The sequence below is a fragment of the Uloborus diversus genome, chromosome 10 (assembly GCF_026930045.1).
Source record: "Uloborus diversus isolate 005 chromosome 10, Udiv.v.3.1, whole genome shotgun sequence".
In the NCBI taxonomy this organism is placed as follows: Eukaryota; Metazoa; Arthropoda; class Arachnida; order Araneae; family Uloboridae; genus Uloborus; species Uloborus diversus.
In genome coordinates this window covers 18,696,825-18,718,973 of record NC_072740.1, presented here as the reverse complement: position 1 = coordinate 18,718,973, position 22,149 = coordinate 18,696,825, and the positions used below count along the sequence as shown (strand labels likewise).

Below are 22,149 nucleotides of genomic sequence, written 5' to 3'. Positions count from 1 at the left end.
GGAGATGGTTTAATTGAAAGATTAATGACGTCAATACGAAGTGAATGCAACGAATTTATCCTAAAACAGGACCATTACCTTAATTCTAAAAATATTAGTTATAAAAATGTGCGTGTCGGATAAAATTTATCTGAAATACTTCTCATATGAATCTGTAATAAGTTTCTTCAGCCAAAATTATTAATATGAACTTACCTCTATTTTGAAAATTTCTTGGTAGGTATTAGTTTGTACTGTAAAGTGAAGCGCTGATGCTAGCAGTACTGTAAAAAATGCCTCGTGCAACATCTAAAATAAAATAATTTTAGCTACAATAATTTCCTTCAAATATGTTAGTATTTAAATTTTAACAGTATAAGATGAGAATTTAAGTGTTTTACCTCTGAAATCAATTCTTGAACCAGTTTTAGATTCAATGCGATATACACTTTCTGCTATTCTAATTCAATAAAATTGCTCCATTTCATAAAACTAAGGATGGTTAAGTATTAATAAGCAAGATTACCAACGGAAGATATCTTTATTTGAATGAATACTAAGGTTTTTGTGTTATTTGAAACAGGTGTTTTTGACATGGAATTATTTTCATGCAATGCTTGTCATCACAACTCTAAAACCCATGAATTATAACTTCACTTCGTGTTTACCACAATGTATCTGAGACATTATTATCTCTGAGGCGTGGCTTCAGCTGTCAATTGAAGTTACAAGGTATTTGGGGTAATCTAATAATTTACACACAATTGACAAAAAGGACAGACAAAAAAGAGAAGTATTTTTGGCCAGTATATATGAAAACATTTCTTGCCTCAATCACGTGACCAATCAGTGAGTTGAAGGGTCATTCTTTCGGTAAAATTTCGCTCACTTATTTAGTTTAAACCGAAACAATTTCACTGTGATGGCATTAAAGGTGACAAATACAGACCTCTCAACATTTTTCTACCATGCGTATTGTAAAATGCATCTTTATCATTTTTTTAAATCTTTGGTATAGTACGGATGAAACCAGAACTTAAGAATGTTTACTTCTTCCTGAGAGTTCTGGGCAGAGTTGAGTTCGGTAGTAGTCAAAAGTCTGATAATGTTTCGCAGCCTAAATGATGAAAATAAAAGAAAAACATAAGGTAAACACACCAGTAGTGACCAGTGTTTAATAGTGCTTCAGTGGTGGCCACTTCAAGGTTTATAATTGAAAACATAGGATTCCAGGTTTCCCAATGAATTCATGCACATTTGATACACTTTTAAATCCATTGGGAGACCTGGAATACTATTTTTTCAAATATAAACCTTGAAGAGGCCACTACTGAAGCACTGGCCACTACATCTCTTGATGTTCAACTGCAGAAAATGTTTAGAAGGAACGTTACCCGAATGCGGACTCAGTACGAGTAACAGATACCTTCTCTGAAATTCAACATCAAGCACTGATGCTTGACTACCAGTGGGTTTCGAATGTATCGTACAGATTGTAGAAAAGTCTTAAGAGGTAAAAAAGAAAAATAGGGTACTGGAGGAAGTAATAAAAAAATTTTGAAAAAAAAAAAATAGAACCGACTTCAAAATTGCTCTAAAAAGTGAAAAATAATTTTATTCTTTAAACACCATCGATAATGCTTTTAAACATAATTTTTGAGGTTGGCGCAAAAACAAAACGTAAAATCCAGTGTAACCATGCTTTGTTCATATTTTTTTCAGAAAAGCATCCAAAGTTACGAACGAAACATTTATATCGTTATTCAAATATGTTGTCATCAATGCATAATTTATGTGATAGTGAAGAAACTGGGCCTGGTTAAATTTATACTTGTAGTTGAGTTATGACTGTGAATGATTTTATCTATCGTTTTTGCGCCAACTTCAAAAATTATGTTTAAAAGCATTATCGATGGTGTTTAAAGAATAAAATTATTTTTCACTTTTTAGAGCAATTTTGAAGTCGGTTCTATTTTTTTTTTTTTTCAAAATTTTTTTATTTCATTCTTTTTAGGGTAAATGTAGATATTTCAGTAAAAGTAAGAAGTTACCTAGTAAGAAGTTCGGCTCTATATCACTGTATTGCTTTAGAAAAGCCTTTATTCAAAATTATCATTACAATTACTATTAATGTTATATGGCACCAAACTTTTATAACAATGAGTTTCATATTGTCGCGTAGATGAAGATAGCGAAGACAATGTGAAAGCCAAATGAAGCGAATACTCGTTAGTCTCAACTCGAGATCTTTATTCAGAACCACGAATGCACGTTACATCTCCTTATATACAACTTGAGAAAGTGCTGGAACTTTCCAGACTTGGAAAGATACAGAAATTAATAGAACATTCGAGAAAATACGGGAAACAGTAGAAACGAAAATTTAGTAAAATTCACTTTGTCCTAGTCGGGATTTGAACCCGGGTCGCTCGTGTGGGAGGCGAGAATTCTACCACTGAGCCACCGTTATCCACGGATGAAAAGTGCGAACTTCGCTACAATATCATTTTAATTGCATAAAATTTACTGTTTTTTGCCCATAACTTTTTTTTTCTAAAGAACAAATATGGTCAAACAAAGTAATGGGATCTAAGTTGAGCCATCCCATATCCATTAAAACAAGAATCATCAAAATCGGTTCACTAGGTGAGACGCTATGAGTGGACAAACAAAAAAAAAACATACTTACGGTATGAACTGATAACCGCCTCCTTTTTGAAGTCGGTTAAAAATAGGGCAATGATGGGACTTAAAAGACACAGTGTAAACAAAAATTTTAACACAATGCAAGTATGAAACAGAGCTCACTTGTTTCTTTAGAACTAGCTGTAGTTGTTCATGGGGAAGGGAACAAAATAGCAAAACACTATTCCTTCCTCTGTTAGATTTTGCTAACCCGTATACGAGTATGATTAGCATACTATGTCTTACAGTTATTCAGGTTTTAGACAAGAAAGCTGCAAATTGCAATAAGCCTTCCCAGCATCACCGTGCAATAGATGCATAATACAGAGACACTTACGAAATTCTAACCCCTACTTAAGAAGTGGTAGTAGACCCAGGCAGCTTTGTAAAACAAAGTCGTTTTCCCCATCAGAAGCAGTAAGTATGGTGATCGCAAGCACACAGTAATAAGTCCTAGACGAACAATCATTTAGATGCGATAAGCGTATAGAAGAGGACAACACCAACTATTTTCTGAGAAATATCGTTGCTTTTGTTTTTCAAATAAACACCTTATTGTGATCAAGTAGAGCATGTTTCAATGCATTATATGACAAAAAAAAAAAAAAAAAAAAAAAAGAATCAAATAATTTTGTTCGGTTTTTGATACAAATACCCCTACGTCCGCTGATTTAACAGTCTAAATAACAACTACACGTTTTATAATTAAAAATCAAACAATGAATCTAGAAAAAACCAATGAAGAAATTTGAAATAAGACGCAAAATAATGTAGTTAAATCTGTCATAAAAATCATACAATTATGACAACAACGTAATTATAAAACCTATACAGCAAATAAAATATAAATAATTTTTAAACAGCAAATTTTACCATACCAATGTTTGTTGTACTCCTTTAACAAACATTTCACCTTCCTCCAGCGAAAAGATTTTTTTTTAATAACTTTTAAAAAGATGAAAATTGTACGCCTCAGTAGAGAAGCAACTTTTCGCTATCAAATTTTCCAGTCTTTGAAACTATCTTCAAAGCAAAATTTTAACTTTGTCGCAAAGTGCAATAAACCACTGCTCAGCGTTTTCCGGATTATTGATAAATCGGCAAATTTTCTTGATGTTGTTATAAATGTAAAATAATTTTCTCCACGGTGAAAGAACTATTTTTGAAACTCCAACATAAAATTCTCGCTATAAATTCGAGAAATTCTAATGCCAATCATCTCAAATAAATGCCATTAATCTCATCCGTAATTGTATGATTTTTATGATAGATTTCACTACATTATTTTGCATCTTATTTCAAATTTCTTCATTGTTTTTTCTAGATTCATGGTTTTATTTTTATTATTTTCAGAGTTATAAAAAAGTTGACATTAAATAGCTCTTAAAGCAAAACCAAACTACTATACCAGAAAATAAAAACAAGTTTTGGATTCGAATTTACGAGGAAACACCAGACCGTGTAAGCATCTATACTAAAATATTTACCCGATTTACACTCTATTTTGTGTTTGAGTTTACTAGTGACAGATTATAGCAAGTATTGATCAGTGGTAGATTATAGTATAGTTTCATTAGGTAAGGGAGATCTTTACTTAAAATGCTATTATTGTAGCTATTAGTGATCTAAAACAAAATCAATATGCTTCCCATTAAAATTTGATTGGAATAACTACAAAAGCAAAATTAAATATAATAATAAAATTATAATTTCAGAAATAATCATAATAGTAGGAATAATAACCATAGTAATCGTAATAATAACAGTAACACTAATAGTAGTATTAATAATAATAATAGAAATAAAAGTAATAATAGCAATAATAATAGCAATACTTAATAATAACAATAATAATAGTAATAGGGTTATTCGGGGTAAGTGGGAGCCTTTTTGAGAATAGTTCGTTTTTGAAGCCTTATACAAAAGTTTAGAAACAAAATAATTGAAATTTTTGTCTTATTTTATCTTGGAAATCATTAATAAACAAAAAATCATCATTATATTCTAAAATAATGCTTTAACTCTTCTTAACGATTATATTTTGTAGAAAATCGGATTGGTGTCCCACTTACCTCATAGTGAGGGGTAAGCGGATCCCCCCCCTTTTATTTAAATTTAAATAAAGCAGAGCTAAAAAAGAGGTTAGAGTTCTTACATGATAAAATATGTACATTTTTAGTGTAAATTATTTTTTTAAAGGCGTCCATTTATCGGATATTTGCTGTCTTTTAAATCTGTATCACGGAAAATATTTTAAAACACAAAACAAAACAATTTCATTTATGAAATTTATTGAAAGCATATACAGTGGATCCCAAAAGTGTTCGTACACCTTGAAATTTTGTAGTAAAACCAAAATAACGCAAAACTGAATTCGAATATTAAGTGCAATGTTTTTACACCATTCCTATGCCATTCTGAATAAAACCCAGTAGTTTTTTTTCAAAATATTGATAGATTTTATTTTTGAAATTTGTCAAAAAACGATGAGACAGAAAAAATATGCCACAAAAGTCATCGTACACTGCAGTGTTGGGCATCAACTAAAAAAATCAACTAAATTTGTAATTGATTGATTAGTTGACTAAAGTAATCTGACTCCCATTTAGTTCAGACTAATATTTTAAAAATTTAATTCAATTGCAGACGAAGATTAACGTCAGTTTAAACTAACTCGTTAGTTGATTAAAAAAACTAATTTAGTTCAGATTGATTTAGTTCCGATTAAATTAATCAAACTTAATTTAGTCAGATTAAAAGTAATCAGATTAAAAGTAATCAAATTGATTTGATTAAATTTTTAATTCAGATTAAATTCGTAAAATATAAATGTCACATGAACAGAGGCACATTTGTATTTCTACGTGTATGTACATATTTATGCAAGCATACACGAGTTAATACGTGTATATACGACTATGTGCGTGACAATACGTATATAAACGCGTTATCCCGCGTATGTTCGTGTACGGAGGTATATATGAATTTTTAAGTGAATATACATATTTATGTGTGCATATACGAGTAAATACGTGTATATACGAGTATGTAGGTGTATACAAGAGAATATGCATATGGATACGTGTAACCCCGAGTATACTCGTGTACAGAGGTAAATTTGCTTATACACATACTTTATACAATTGTATACTTTATTGCTCATACTTTATTGCTCATACAATTGTGTATACACATACTTATGCGTGCACACAAGCGAAAATACGTTAATATACGTGTATACATGAGAATATGCGTATAAATACGTGTTACCCCGAGTATACTCGTGTAAAGAGGTACATTTGAATTTCGACGTGTATATACATATTCAAACATGCATATACGAGAAAGTACGTGTACATACAAGTATGTTCGTGTACACACGAGAATATGCGTATAGATATGTGTTACCCCGAGTATACTCGTGTAAAAAGCTACATTTGTATTTGTACGTGTATATAGATATGTATGCGTGCATAAACGAGAAGGTACGTGTATATAAAAGTATGTTCATGTACACACGAGAATATATGTAAACATACGTGTTACCCCGAGTATACTCGTGCACAGAGGTAAATTTCTATTTAAACGTGTATATACACATTGATGCATGTATATACGAGAAAATACGTGTATATACGAGTAAGTACGTGTACACACGACAATAGGTATATAGATACTTGTTTAACCCGAGTATACTCGTGTACGATGGCACATTTGTATTTCTACGTGTATATGCATATTTATGCGTTTATAAACGAGTAAATACGTGTATATACGAGTATGTACGTGTACAGATGAGAATATGCGAATAGATACGTGTTACCCCAAGTATACTCGTGTAAAGAGGTACATTTCTATTTCGACGTGTTTATACATATTCAAGCATGCATATACGAGAAAGTACGTGTACATACAAGTATGTTCGTGTACACACGAGAATATATGTAAACATACGTGTTACCCCCGAGTATACTCGTGCGCAGAGGTAAATTTCTATTTAAACGTGTATGTACATACTGATGCATGCATATACGAGAAAATACGTGTATATACGAGTAAGTACGTGTACACACGACAATAGGTATATAGATACTTGTTTAGCCCGAGTATACTCGTGTACGATGGCACATTTGTATTTCTACGTGTATATGCATATTTATGCGTTTATATACGAGTAAATACGTGTATATACGAGTATGTACGTGTACACACGATAATATGCGTATAGATACGTGTTACCCCGAGTATACTCGTGTACAGAAGTAAATTTGCTTTTAATTGTGTATATACATACTTATGCGTGCACACAAGCAAAAATACGTGTATGCTCTTGTACACATGAGAAGATGTGTAAAGATACGTGTTACCCCGAGTATACTCGTGTAAAGAGGTACATTTGTATTTCTACGTGTTCATGCATATTTAAGCTTGCATATACGAGAAAGTATTTGTATATACAAGTATGTTCGTGTACACACGAGAATATGCATATAGATGCGTGTTAACCCGAGTATACTCGTGCAGAGAGTAGAATTTGTATTTAAGATTGTACATACACTTTTATGCGAGTATATACGAGAAAAGACAAGTATGTACGAGTATGTTCGTGTACACAAGAGAATATGCGAATGGATACGTGTAACCCGAGTATACTCGTGTACAGAGATACATTTGTATTTGTACGTTAATACGTTAAAATACATATTTATGCTCGCATACACTTGTATATACGAGTAAAAACATGTATAAACGAGTAGTTTTGTGCATATCCGTATATATACGTGTTATCCCGAATATTCGTGTATACTGGAAATTTTGTATTTCTACGTGTATATACCTATAAGTACGTGTAAACACAAGTAAATACGTGTATATACGAGTAGATAAGTGTAAACCCTTTTTTTTTTTTCATTTCTACCTGTTATCCCGAGTATATTCGTGGACGGAGGTATGTGTAATTTCTAAGTGTATGTACAAATTTATTTGTGCATACACGAGTAAATACGTGATTACACGGGTATGTACGTGTACACAAAAAAATATGCGTATGGATACGTGTTAATCCGAGTATACTCGTGCACAGAGGTAAATTTGTATTTAAACGTACATATATATATATATATATATGCATGCATATACGAGAAAATACGTGTATATTCGAGTAAGTTCGTGTACACACGAGAATAGACGTATATATTCCTTTTTAGCCCGAGTATACTCGTGTACAATGGTACATTTGAATTTCTATGTGTATATGCATATTTATGCGCTTATACATAGGTAAATGCATGTATATACGATTATGTATGTGAACACACGAGAGAATATGCGTATAGATACTTGCTACGCCGAGTATACTTGTGCACAGAGAAATTTGCTTTTAAACGTGTATATACATATTTATGTGTGCATATAAGAGAATACGAGTATGTACGTGTTCACACGAGAATATGCGTGTAGATAAATGTTACACCGAGTATACTCGTGTGTAGAGGTACATTTGTATTTAATATTGTACATACATTTTTATGCGTGCATACATGAGAAAATACAAGTACATACGGTGTAGATTTATTTCAATCTCTCTAGATTTAGTATTAAGTTTAATCTGACGAAGTTTAAGTTAAAAAGTCAACTAAAGTTAATCTGCTTACTTTAGTTGACTAAATCAATCTGATTAAATTAGTTTGACTTAATCAATCTGATTAAATTAGTCTGAACTAAATCAATCTGAACTAAATTAGTTTTTTTTCCTACAACTAACCAAGTTAGTTTAAACTAACGTTAATCGTCGTCTGCAATTGATCAGATTAAATATAATCTGAACTAAATGTGAGTCAGATTACTTTAGTCGTTTGAGGATTTAGTTGATTAATGCACAACACTGGTTTAAACGCATATTCTCGTGCGTACACGTACATACTCGTATATACTTGTCTTTTCTCTTACATGCACGCATAAAAGTGTATGTATAATCATAAATACAAAATTTCCTCTGTGCACGAGTATACTCGGGTTAACACGCATCTATACGCATATTCTCATGTGCACACGAACATATTTGTATATACACGTACTTTCTCGTATATGCACGCTTAAATACGTATATACACGTAGAAATACAAATGTAGCTCTTTACACGAGTATACTTGGGAAAACACGTATGCTTACATATATTCTCGCGTGTACATGAACATACTTGTATAAATACGTACCTTCTCTTTTATGCAAGCATAAATATCTATATACACGTACAAATACAAAGGTAGCTCTTTACACGAGTATACTCGGGGTAACACATATCTATACGCATATTCTAGTGTGTACACGAACATACTAGCATGTACACGTACTTTCTCGTATATGCATGCTTGAATATGTTATGTACATACACGTCGAAATACAAATGTACCTCTTTACACGAGTATACTCGGGGTAACACGTATCTATACGCATACTATCGTGTGTACTCGTACATAATCGTATATATATGTATTTACTCGTTTATAAACGCATAGATATGCATACACACGTAGAAATACAAATGTGCCTTCGTACACGAGTATACTCGGGTTAAACATTTATTTGTCGTGTGTACACGTACTTACTCGTATATACACGTATTTTCTCTTATATGCATGCATCTATATGTATATACACGTTTAAATAGAAATTTACCTCTGTACACGAGTATACTCGGGGTAACACGCATGTTTACATATATTCTCGTGTGTACATGAACGTACTTGTATATACACGTACCTTCTCCTATATGCACGCACAAATATGTATATACACGTACAAATACAAATGTACCTCTTTACACGAGTATATTCGGAGTAACAAATATCTATACGCATATTCTAGTGTGTACACGAACATACTTGTATATACACGTACTTTCTCGTATATGCACGCTTAAATATGCATGAACACGTAGAAATACAAATGTACCTCTTTACACGAGTATACTCGGGGTAAAACGTATCTATGCGCATATTCTCATGTGTACACGTACATACACGTTTTTTCGCTTGCGTGCACGCATAAGTATGTGTTTTCACAATTAAAAGCAAATTTACCTCTGTACACGAGTATACTCGGGGTAACACATATCCATATACATATTCTCTTGTGTACACGTACATACTCGTATATACACATATTTACTCGTGTATGCACACATAAATATGTATATTCACTTAAAAATTCAAATATACCTCCGTACACGAACATGCGCGGGATAACACGTTTATATACATATATTTACGCACATAGTCGTATATACACGTATTAACTCGTGTATGCTTGCGTAAATATGTACATACACGTAGAAATGCAAATGTGTCTCTGTTCATGTGACATTTATATTTTACGAATTTAATCTGAATTAAAAATTTAATCAAATCAATTTGATTACTTTTAATCTGATTACTTTTAATCTGACTAAATTCAATTTGATTAATTTAATCTGAACTAAATCAGTCTGAACTAAATTAGTATTTTTAATCAACTAACGAGTTAGTTTAAACTGACGTTAATCTTCGTCTGCAATTGAATTAAATTTTTAAAATATTAGTCTGAACTAAATGGGAGTCAGATTACTTTAGTCGATTGAGGATTTAGTTGATTAATGCCCAACACTGGCACACTGAAATATTTTTGAATTAATTCATGATTAAAATTATCATATGTGGTTTTTTATTATTTTTGCATTGTAATGTCACTGTAAAGTCATTTGCCTTTAATTTTTTGTTTATTTATTCCCTAATATTCTGCTTATTATTTTTAAATGGCAGGTATGCGTAGAAAACAACAAACACGATTCGAAATTTGAATTTTTTTTCCCTCACTGTAGCCATAAATTGGTTTGAAATGTCTCTAAATTAGTTAATTTATACCATTCTATAGTGAAGTGCTTGATAAAATGCTTTAAAGACAAGAGTCGGATCGAAAACAAGGTAAGAAAAGGTCAACTGGCAAAGTTAACAAAGCGTGATCGGAGGTTTACAGTTAAAAAAATTATGAAAAATACACATTTGAGCGCTGAAAAAGTTTCAGCAGAATTGAATGAAACATTTTACGTTTAATTTTCACCTAAAAATGTTCGCCGAGTTCTCTGATTAGATGAATTAAAGGGGACCTCTTCCCGCAGAAATTTTCTTGTTCGTGCAAAAAACAGTAAGCTTACGCTTTCCGTCGCAAAATCAATAATAAATAAGCTCAAACGTTTTGGAACAACGTCTTACTTATGGACGAAAATAAATTCAATATTTTGGGTTATATTGTTGTATAATTGTCAATAGAAGAAAAAATGAGGAATTCAATCTTAAGAACTTAGCTGGTGCAGTTAATCAGGACGGTGAAGGTGTTCTTGTGTGAGGGTGCATAACAGCGCAAGGACTTGGAAATTTGGAATTTTTTGATGAAATAATGAATCATGCTGTTCATTTAAATATTTCAAAAAACAATTTTAAATTATGTAAATAAAAATACCGAAAGCATACATTACAAAACAGTGAAACATCAATGGAAATTAAAAGGAATTATTTCGATTCAAATTTTAACTTTTCACCAGAATAATAAAAAAAAAGTGATTTTTAATTTTTTGCTTGAATGAATAACAATCATCGTTTAACAACATTTGTAAGGATATACGACCTTAACTATGCAAGTGATCCACTAAAGTATAAGTAATTACAACAATCCATTGCAAATCACAGTAAAGACCATCTGCTTTGCCTAGCGATTCAGCCAGAGAAATGGTGTAATACAGATCAATGTAAAACGTAATATTGATTAAGACATGTAGGTTAAATTCACGAAAACCCATTTCGTATCTTGCATTTCGAAACGGAAAAGGCATTCTGGTTTAGATGTCATTCAAATACGGGTAACATTGTTGGAGAGGTGCAAATGCTATGCTAGTGTTCATTGGACGTGAAGTTAAATTGTACTGACTTAAATAAGGCCTGAGATGAATTCTGGAGATCCATATGGAATCGAAATTTCGAGACATCGTCAATCGTTTCTTAGTTAATTTACCAGCTGAGTTGCACGGTTATTAAACGAAATTCAAGTTAAGTTTTCATTAAACGAAAGCAATGTCGAGTGACGCATGTTTAATACTCTGGCATAAATGAAAGGGGAACGATTTAGTGCAACAGTCGCCAATAATCCACAACCGTTGTTGCGCGGGCTACCTCGAATATTTGCTAAATTTCCTAGTTTAGAGGAAAAAGACCTCGTGCCACGGGACGAATGTTCAACATTCAGACCGAAATAAAAATTGAAAATATTTGAAATAATGAAAACAGTTCGTGAAAATTAATGCCCAGCGTTGCACAGGCTATCCCTAAAAATTCCCATTTGAATAAGGGCAAAAGTTCTTGAAACAAGTAAACATTTCTCTTAAAAACCCTGATGATCCACATTTGAATAAGAAAATTCTTCCACAAACATCTTTATTAACATAAGTAACATAGTCTCTAAAAAAATCCTTATCCTCATAAATATAATATGATCGAATAACGCTCCTGAAGTCATCAATAATGAAACTCGCGCCACGGCATGATAATTTGATAATATGTTTTGGTAATGTTTAAAATGCAGGGAAATGCTTTATTGTGGCAAGGCTGAACTGTATCTGGTTGCTTAACTGTTTTACTGATAAGACTGCGTCATTTCAGGGGAATGAAGAAACGAAAAAGTGGTCAACAATGAACGCTATCTAATGGAGTTTAAGATTAATCCATTGGAGTTAGGGTTAAAATTTCAACTGTCAAAATATCACCAAACAGGCAATTGCTTCGTTCAAATGTAAAAGCAATTTTCACCCGTCATATCTTGACGGGCGATTTTCTATAACATTAAAGTTTGATATTCATCCTAAAAATAAATTATTCTTTCATTGATTTGCTGCAGAAAAAAAAGAGATAAGAATCAAAGGTTAAATTTTAAAATCGCGTAATACTGGCAAAGCTTTTCTGAATGTGAATAATTAACAGAATTCTATTTGTTGGAAACCGAAAATAATCGGAAAAAAAATGGAAAAAAAAAGCAATATTCGAAGTAACGTAAACAGAAGCTCTAAAACTGCATCAAAATAGAGACATCAGAACTCGAATGCTTTCATTTGTACAAAGCAAATATTCTCCAAATTACCTCATTCTTCTTAAACCACAAAGCCTTTCTAAAAATTTAATGTAAAATTCTTAACGAAAAAGTTCTTGTAGGATTTGGATAGCAGCAAAAACTAACTTCTAGAAACAATTATCAAAATTTTGTTTGTGAACACATATGTAAAATGGCAACAATATTAAATATAAAAAAATAGTTGAAATAAAACAAAAAAGTCGTAAAAAAGGTTTAGGACTTGGATAGCAGCCAAAAAATTCTCTACTAAAAATAATTACCTCCCAAACCCCCAATATTCCTGAATGACGTAAAGTCTGTCTAAAATTGACGTTTTAGTTAATATCTCTGCTAATTAAAGTTGTACAAAGATAAGACCGGGCAGAATTAGTTCCTTGTAAAAATTTAAATTAATCAGTGCCTCGTTCGACTCGCTACTTCCAGTAGTTCTCGAGGAGATGTGGCTACAGAGACAGACGCGCACAGATTACAAAGCACATATTTTAATAGTTTAATAGCCACCAGGCCGGCGGCTCGTGCAGCTCGCTCGCAGCGAGTTTGTATACACCGCCTTCGACGGCGTACTTCTGGGGCTTCACCCTCTTATATGCATTGAATATAATAAAACAACTGAAATTCATGAAATAAAAAAATGATGTTTTCAAGATACAACAATTTTTAAGGTTTCAGAAAAATCCTTTCGTTTGACTTCATTCTGTAAAGATGTTTTTCAAAATGTGAAATTAAGGGACTGCGTGATATCTTTTTCTACTGATACTATTGATAAAATGTTCTGACTTCTCTTAATTCATGTTTAATATGATCGTACGTAACTCTTCTTTCGTTTCAATTATGAAAATGTTTTTTCCTGGTTGGCAAATATAATTGGCATCAGTACTAACGTGTTGAAGTGAATTTGCGTATGTACGCTCTTTTTAAAAAAGATGAAAATAAATAATAATTCAAGAACTTGGGATACAAAAGACATTAATAGGGATAAATTTTACGCATTGTTATTAATTCAAAAAATTTTTTTTTTTGGAAATATAAAAAGAAACTTTTTTTGTAACATTTTTGTTTTTTATACACTGTTTTTGAATATTATTGAAAACTCATCTTTCTAGCTTAGCAATTTTCATAATGCTAAATTAATTAATTGTTGTAAATTTTTTTGCACATTTAATGTAATGTGTCATCAAATTAACTTTCTTCTTATAAACCATTTTTATTTATAAATCTTCAATTATGTTGTCTTTGATATCCATCCGATGCTTTTGAAATTAATTTCTTTTTACCGTTTGAAATAATGATGTTTTATAAAGAAAAGAAAAATATTGTAGAATTTTTTTCCAATCTGACAAGATTTCTTCTCTGTTAGAATTCTTCCTTGCTCTTTTTGCTTAAAACATTTATGCAGTTTCAGGATCAATCATGCCATTAGAGCTGGCACGATCTATTACGAGTGCTGCCTAAATTAACTGTCCAGCTTGATTGAACTTACAGAGCACCTTGCAGCAACTTCCGCTGTTGAACGAACCATCTAATATTTCTCCGATTAAATAAATAATTTTATCAGCAAGATTTCGAATGAGTCCAAAACACCTTGTGTGACAAAGAGAAAATTAATCCTGGATTAAATTCCAACTATAAAATTAAGTATAATACGTAGCAAATAGCCAAGCATAAATTGCAACAAACGATTCAACATAGTTTATAGCATTGAAAACCAATAAAACGCAAAATTACAGTAAACAACACACACATGTATATATATATATATACTAGCTGACCCAGCCACGCGTTGCTGTGGCTGAGAATGAAAATAATTTTTTACTCATTCTTTTTGTGCGATCAAATTAATATTTTTAACAAAACTGGAAAAAGTACCGTTGATTTTAAATCCTAGGGAGTTGAGAATGGTCGTGTTTGACCGAAGTAGGAACTTATTAATTCTAGTAAGGACTAACTAAATTTTCTATAGTAAAACCGTTACTATCCATACTTACGTTTATTAAATTTAGTAAGTACACTGTAAAAACGATTCAGAAACGTTCCGGGAAAATAATGGGCAGCTAATATGCCCAATTTCTACCATTAAGATACCTTATATAAACCAGGAATGTTTTCCTGCTAAAATTAAGTAACATTCCTGAAATTATTCCGGAAGCCTCGTGAAAAATTCAGCCATCTTCCCGTTTAAAGTCAGTCATGTTTTCGGAAAATTAGAGAAAACTTAGGTAGGTATAATCGCTTGGCACCTTCCTGATTTAATTAGAAAGTTCCATCAGCAGTAGTGCAAACATGGCCGAAGTCACGCAAGAACTGCAGGCAAGTATCACGCATTGTACTCGCATACAATTCTTGCAAAGCAACGTCGTCAGTAGTCTTCTTGGTTAAAGGAAGTTATGATTCTGGCACCTTCAGCGAAGCCTAACGCAAGTTTTATATAATAGCCTAGAAATTTCCTGTTTTCTAAGAAAGTTCTCAACGCATTAATGCACGCTTTGCCAACGCGAAGACAGACTCTCAAGCAAGTAAGTCGAATGTAGTTCCTCTGCAGCTCTTGCAAAGCTTCTTGATCCAGATATCTTTTCGCACTCATTGGGTGTTAAGTCAATCTGGACGAACCGTAACCGCTCCGACACCGATACACCTATTAAATACGTTTAGTTAATCTTGATACTGGTGGAGAAAAATATTTTGAACAACGGTGTGAAATCTGCAATTTGTAGCAATTTAAGGAAACGTTTTGAAAAATATAGTTGTTTTTCTCAGGAAGAGAATAATAACCTGTAATATCCGAAAACGTTATATAGAAATTCTAAGCAACATTTCTGAGTTTTTTTATCATGATCTTTTAGCAGTAAGTCATACAATGTCACAGTTATATCGATTAATTAACTTACACCGCCATCTATTAAGAATTTTTAGAACTAAACAATTAATTCACACTATTATTGCATAATTAATATGAAATTTGCGGTAAAAAATTATAAAAACTATCCTATCTTTTAAGTTGGACCAAATGACACATAGATATGAAATTTGAGAAAAATCGGTTGAGTAGTTTCGGAGTTTACCCCGAACAAACATCGTGACACGAGATTTTTATATATATATATATATATATATATATATATATATATATATATATATATATATATATATATATATATATATATATATATATATATATATATATATATAATGTGTATACATAGTTCTTGTTGAAAAACTCTAAAAAAAGCAAAGCTGTGTAAGTAAAAAATAATAATATTTTTGTTTTTTGAAAAGCAAGATGAATCATACAACTCATATATTTTGAACAGGCGCGACCCGATTTGAAGTCACGGTAGGTCACTGTGACCTTCCATAAAGATACTTTATTCGGCAAATTCTGTCTGACGATTCGGCAAATTTTGGAGTTCTGTTCGGAAAAATTATCATTCGACGAAAGTAAAAGCTCCATTCGGCAAAATTTGGAGTTCCATTTGGCAAATTCCTGATTCGGCGAAATTTGAAGTTCTATGCGGCAAAATTATCTTCATTCGTCAAATTGAGAATTTCCGCCCTCCCAAAAATTTAAGTTCAGGACGCCGTACTAATTAATGTAAGGGTGTACACGGATAATCGAAAAACACTGATAATCCAAAAATGACCAAGCAGGCAGAAAAGTGTGTATTAGGAGGCTATAGGTAAAGTACACGGTGGTATATAAAATACTTCGGGTTTAATTACGATACTCAACTAATACAAAAAATAATACATTAGTACTGGTAATGAAATATGTAATAAAATTTTGCATTATTTTTAGCTTTAATTAATTTTAAATTTTTTTAATTTAAATTTTTTCTGCACGGAATCCACAAACTGGATAATCGAGAGTAAATACGTTAATGAAAATTATTTTTAATTCATATTGAAACTCATCACTCATTTTCTCAAAATTAACTTAACTGTTGCAATGCTGACAAATAACACACTTCGTGGTTTGCACTCTTCCTATTGAAGACTATGATAATCACTACTTTAAATGTGACCGTCTGTAACTTCCTGGTTTGCTAAGAAAGCGTCTCGCGTGTTGAAGTGGCGTGAGACGAAGAAGAGAACGTTGTCCTAAAAACCTAGCACAAGTAATTTATTGAATAAATAAAAGGCAGCTATATTTACAGATGCCTTGAACTTTTCACCTATGTTATTCAAAAGTAAGAGAATAGCTTTAAAAATAGTGAACCAGGAAATGAGTCAGAAATTTGCTATATGGGGAGAACATGTATTTAGTGATTTTAATGGATGTACCTATTCCGCTTTTTTAAGAAATAAATGTTTACAAAGCGCTTAATCTTTCGATCCTGGTATAACACTATGCTAGCTACTCTTTAAGAATCTTTTTTTTTTTCTTGTTGTAACATTGTTCTTTGAAATAAAGCCCCTATAAATATTTTTCTTCACAAATATGCAGAGGCGCACCGAACTTAAATTTTTGGGAGGGCGGAGACTCTTAATTTGCCAAATGATGATAATTTTGTCGAATCACAGACAAAACTTGCCGTATAAGTAAATTTCTGGAAGGAATTTTTTGTGGAAGAATAATTTTTACTTTTGTTGTCCCTCATTTTAACCTTTTTTGGGTTTATCCGCGGCACTTGTGCTACCCAACTCCGCCGATAATCGAGAGTTTACTATATATATATATATATATATATATATATATATATATATATATATATATATAATGTACTTGTTTGTAAATATTAATTGAAATGGGGATTTGATTCCGTTGTGAATTACTTTCATCGCCATAACTTATAGAACCCAATGAATATTTTTCTAATGAGTATGATTTTCTAATATCCTGCTAATTACTTTAATTATTTGAGACTAATTGTCAATAAAGGCTTTAAGCCTAATGATAGTTTTTCCACTAAAAGATTTAAAATATCATAAGCTAAATGCAGTTCTTAATTGATGGTAATTTGAAACAGTTTGCTTTAAACAACTTAAAATCTATTTGTAGCGATAAATAGCTTCGAGCTGGGATTTGGATTAAAAATAATTGATACAATTAATCGAACGCATTACTCTTTCAGAAACTTAAACTTAAAACCCCGTAAAATTCTGATCCAATTAGGAAAATACGTTAAAAACTTTCCTGTAAAATTAACAGTTTCAAAATGGTAGCTGAGTTTTATGCAAAAAAAACTAAGCAATAAGAAAATTTAGTAGATTTCTACAAATAAATCACTTTTGAAGAAAAAACTATCGAAAGAGGAACGAGAACCTCTACTTAGCAAAAGCTTATACTATTTTCTGTTGTTTTTCTCAAACTTCTTAGCTGCAATATCAAAGCGGTTGACTAATTTTAATGGATTTTTTTAGAAGGTGGGAAAGCGAGTAAATTCTGTTAAGCCTCGGATTCGAATTTTCTAAATACTATTCTCATAGTTTTTCTAAGGTTTGTAGAAGCTTCGAACCAATTTCTTCTATTGCATCAAAAAATTCCAAGCTTTCGAATGGCCTAATGCTTAAAAATGTGCATGAAGTATTTCACTCCTTTTTTCAATTTTATGGGAAGAATGAGCTTAAACTGGAAATCAAAAAGAACAAAATCGAATTTTCGGAAAAAACGCTTCGAGGCGCACACCCCCATGATACAAACTAATTATGCGCCAAACATCGTAAAAATCGAATGAACGGTCTTTGCCCTACGCACGCAAAACATTCTGCTTATAGCAGCTAAACCTGCAATTAGTTTTTTTTATATTTTTTTTATTGTGAGCTCCCTTTTGAATCCAATGTAAACAATTGATTGTCTGTTTTGGTTTTAAAATGGATGGTGAAATTGTTTTTTTTAAATTGCTTTTTGAAATGTGATGCAATAATTTTTTTTTATATATCAAACAGAAACAGCACTAAACACACACTAATTTCGTTCCACACATTATTTTTATTATTAGTACAAGCTGCGTCGCCCGGGTTTACTCGGTCTACCTGACCCTCGGTCAAATGACGCGTGTTCTATATTTAGACTTAAATAATAGGAAAAAAACCAAATACTTTACACTTTCCCGTCAAAAAAATGACTATAGTCCCTAAAATTCCCCATTAAAATTTGGACATCAGTTCCCCAAAATAAGGGTTTTGTTTTTAAATAACGTCAACTCTAAAAATATCTATCTGAATAAGTAAAATAGCTCCAAACACCCTTTTCAAAATAAGAAATTGTTTTTCAAATCAACATTCTTATTTTTTATAACCATTTTTAACTAACGTTAACTGCAAATCTTAAAGTCCCAATTAAATTAAATGCAACCCTCCATTAATACAACTAAAGTCCTTAATTATCTTCTGCTTGCAGTAAAAAAAAACGAGATAAATGGTCAAAAGATAATCAAAATGGGAAAATTTTCAATTTCTCCATTACAGGAGAAGCCTTAAAGCAAAAGCAAGAATTTGTTCACACTCGAGAAAAAAAATGGCAAAAAAAAATTATTTTATTCACGCTAATCGAAACTGAGCTCGTGGCAGACGATGAATTTTCAGTTTGAAATTGATTTTCTCTTACTTAAAAATGCTTATAAATTTTCTGTTGGTGATTTTAATGACTTGGTGGCTTTGAAATCCGAAGTAAAAAAATCTTCTTAAGAAGTATTCAAATGAGACAAAAATCGAACCTGTCGGATAATTATTTCGGGTAGAAAGAAGCATTTAATGCTCTTTTCGGGTCTTAATATTGAAAGGTTCGGTACTTTTTTGGCGTTTGAAAACTCCCTTATGTTCCTTCTCGTCTGCCCAAGTCTCCCTGCCAAATTTGGTCGAGATCCAACGCAAACTGTGGATTGTTGGGAAAATACACACTAGGGTGGTTCAAAAATACATGTAAAAAACAGTTTATTCTAGATTAACACACAGGGCACCCCTCAATATTTTTATACTTGTAGGTAATAATATACTGGAAGAATTTTAGCTTTCTTTTTCAACTGAAAGAGAGTGCTCAACCCCCTCCCCCAATCTTAATAAGTATGGGGAGGGGGTTAAAAAATACATTGAACTGAAAAAACAATGCTACAAATTATAATACACACTAGTAGTATGCATATAAATTGCAATAAAATATTTATTTACAAAGAAACAGCAGGTGAAATTAAATGTTTCTAAATTGGTGGTATTTTCTATGCGCTGCTAATGTTAAATTAAGGGGTTATTGAGCACCCTCTTAAAATTTGAGTAAAAAGCTAAAACTTTTACAGCATAATATTATTAATAAGTCTAAAAAAATAGGGGGTGTCCTGGACTCTAGCTGAAAAAAAGTTTTTTTGAACCACTCTAATACTTACATACACTGCTCAACATTGAAAACGCAATACCAAGAAGGAGTATTCAGTAAATTACCGCCCATTAGCCAGGGCTGAAGCAAAAATACGTGAAATACACCGCCAGCTCAGTCATTTCCAGCCGAGGACTGCAGTTTCGTGCTTATTAGCACTCATCAGCCCGGCATAGGAAAGTGACTGAGCTGGAGATGGAAAACTTCCATGATGGATGAGGTTTTCCATCTCCAGCTCAGTCACTTTCCTATGCCGGGCTGATGAGTGCTAATACGCACGAAACTGCAGTCCTCGGCTGGAAATGACTGAGCTGGCGGTGTAATTCAAGAAGGAGTGTTCAGAAATTTATGCAAATTTTAGAATAGACGTACATCACTGAGTTATGTAAATGGTGTGAAATGCGCAGCTCTCTGACGCACGTGAAAAAAGAAGAAAGGGAAGGAGCCTGCAGAATGGGCAACATTCGTGTCGTTATTTCTGACTGGAGAATTATCGAAGAAATTTTGTTTTTGTTTTGGAGGATACGTGTAACACGAGAGAATGCCAGGCCGCCGTCAACGAAGGCACTCCCAGCAGATAGGCGATTTTACGAGGGGTATGGTGATCAGACTGAGAAGGGGAGGTTGGTCCGTACGTCAAATCGCAGCTGATACCCGGCACGGCTGGATGCGAGCACGGTGCATCGGCTGTGCCGAAGATGATTGGAACAACGAAATGTTGCAAGATCGAGGGATGCAGGGGCAGCCAGAGTGACGTCAGAACGCGTGGATCGACGCATTCACCGACAAGCTGTAGCAGACCCACAAGTCACTTGTTCCTCGATTCTGCAGCAGGTGCAAGATACCCTGAATGTTCCCGTGTCAACCAGAACCATTTCCCGTCGTTTGGTCGCACGTGGTCTGCAATCACGGCGTCCGCTAAGAAGACTGCCATTGAACCCACAACATAGACAGCAACGTTTAGTATGGTGCCAGACTAGAGCGACGTGGCTGACAGTATGGCGAAATGTCGTGTTCTCAGATGAATCCTGCTTCTGTTTATCCAGTGATAGTCGCCCCATACGTGTGTAGAGATCTAATGCGGCAGTAACTGTGGAACGTCCCACCGCACGACAACGTGGCATAATGGTTTGGGGCGCAATTGCGTACAATTACATATTACCTCTAGTTCGAATTCAGGGCACTATGACGGCCCGACGATACTTGGATAATGCGCTGCGGCCGGTGGCAATCCCATACCTTCATGGGCTACCTAATGCAATTTTTCAGCAGGATAACGCCCGACCACACAGTGCTCGCATCTGCCAACATGCTCTCCAAGGCACACAGATGCTTCCCTGGCCACCATACTCTCCTGACCTGTCACCAATCGAACATGTGTGGACAGTGGCGGCTCGTGCCTTGAAAAAGTGAGGGGGCCAGATCATGGTCACTCGCTCCCCAAACAATTCAACTCCCCCCCCCCCGGGTTTTTGAATTTTTTTTAATTTAATCTTTCTTAACTTAAATAATTCATTTTAAAAACAGGACAAGCTACAAAGTATTTAAACAACTATAAGTAAATCAGGATAGATATTGATCTCATGCTTATATCCATGATTGCCAGCAGCGTGGTGCACTTTCACCCCCTGATTTCCTCAAATAAAACTTAATTAATCAGATAGGGAAAACCTACAAAATACATCACGAAAATTAATAATCTCACGTTTATATCCAGTACGCTTTCCGGCGCTACAGCACGCCACCTTGCAGCACCGGTAAGAGGCTGCAAAGGAAGCCCTTTCACCCCCTGGCTTTTCAAAATAAATAAATAAATTTCTAAAATCAATATTAATCTAATATTTTCAATAGTAACATTGATTTTAATATTTTAATAACAGAAAAATTTGAATGAGTAAAATTAATTTTATTTTAAGAAAGACCAAACTACAAAAGTGCAAAAATATTGTAATTAGAGAGATTTGTAAAAATTATAAGTCAATTAACTTTATCAAAGATAAAAATACATCTCAGTATTCGCTTTA

General features: G+C 33.0%; 1 protein-coding gene across 1 annotated transcript in view; it reads right to left on the bottom strand.

The window, feature by feature from the left end:
* The window catches only part of LOC129231773 (U-scoloptoxin(11)-Ssd2a-like), a 35,542-nt gene that overhangs the window by 5,618 nt on the left and 7,775 nt on the right, over positions 1 to 22,149 (bottom strand). Inside the window, exon 2 of the mRNA XM_054866138.1 lies at positions 196 to 288. Coding sequence (XP_054722113.1) covers positions 196 to 288 — 93 coding nt within the window. The remainder of the gene's footprint in view (positions 1 to 195; positions 289 to 22,149) is intronic.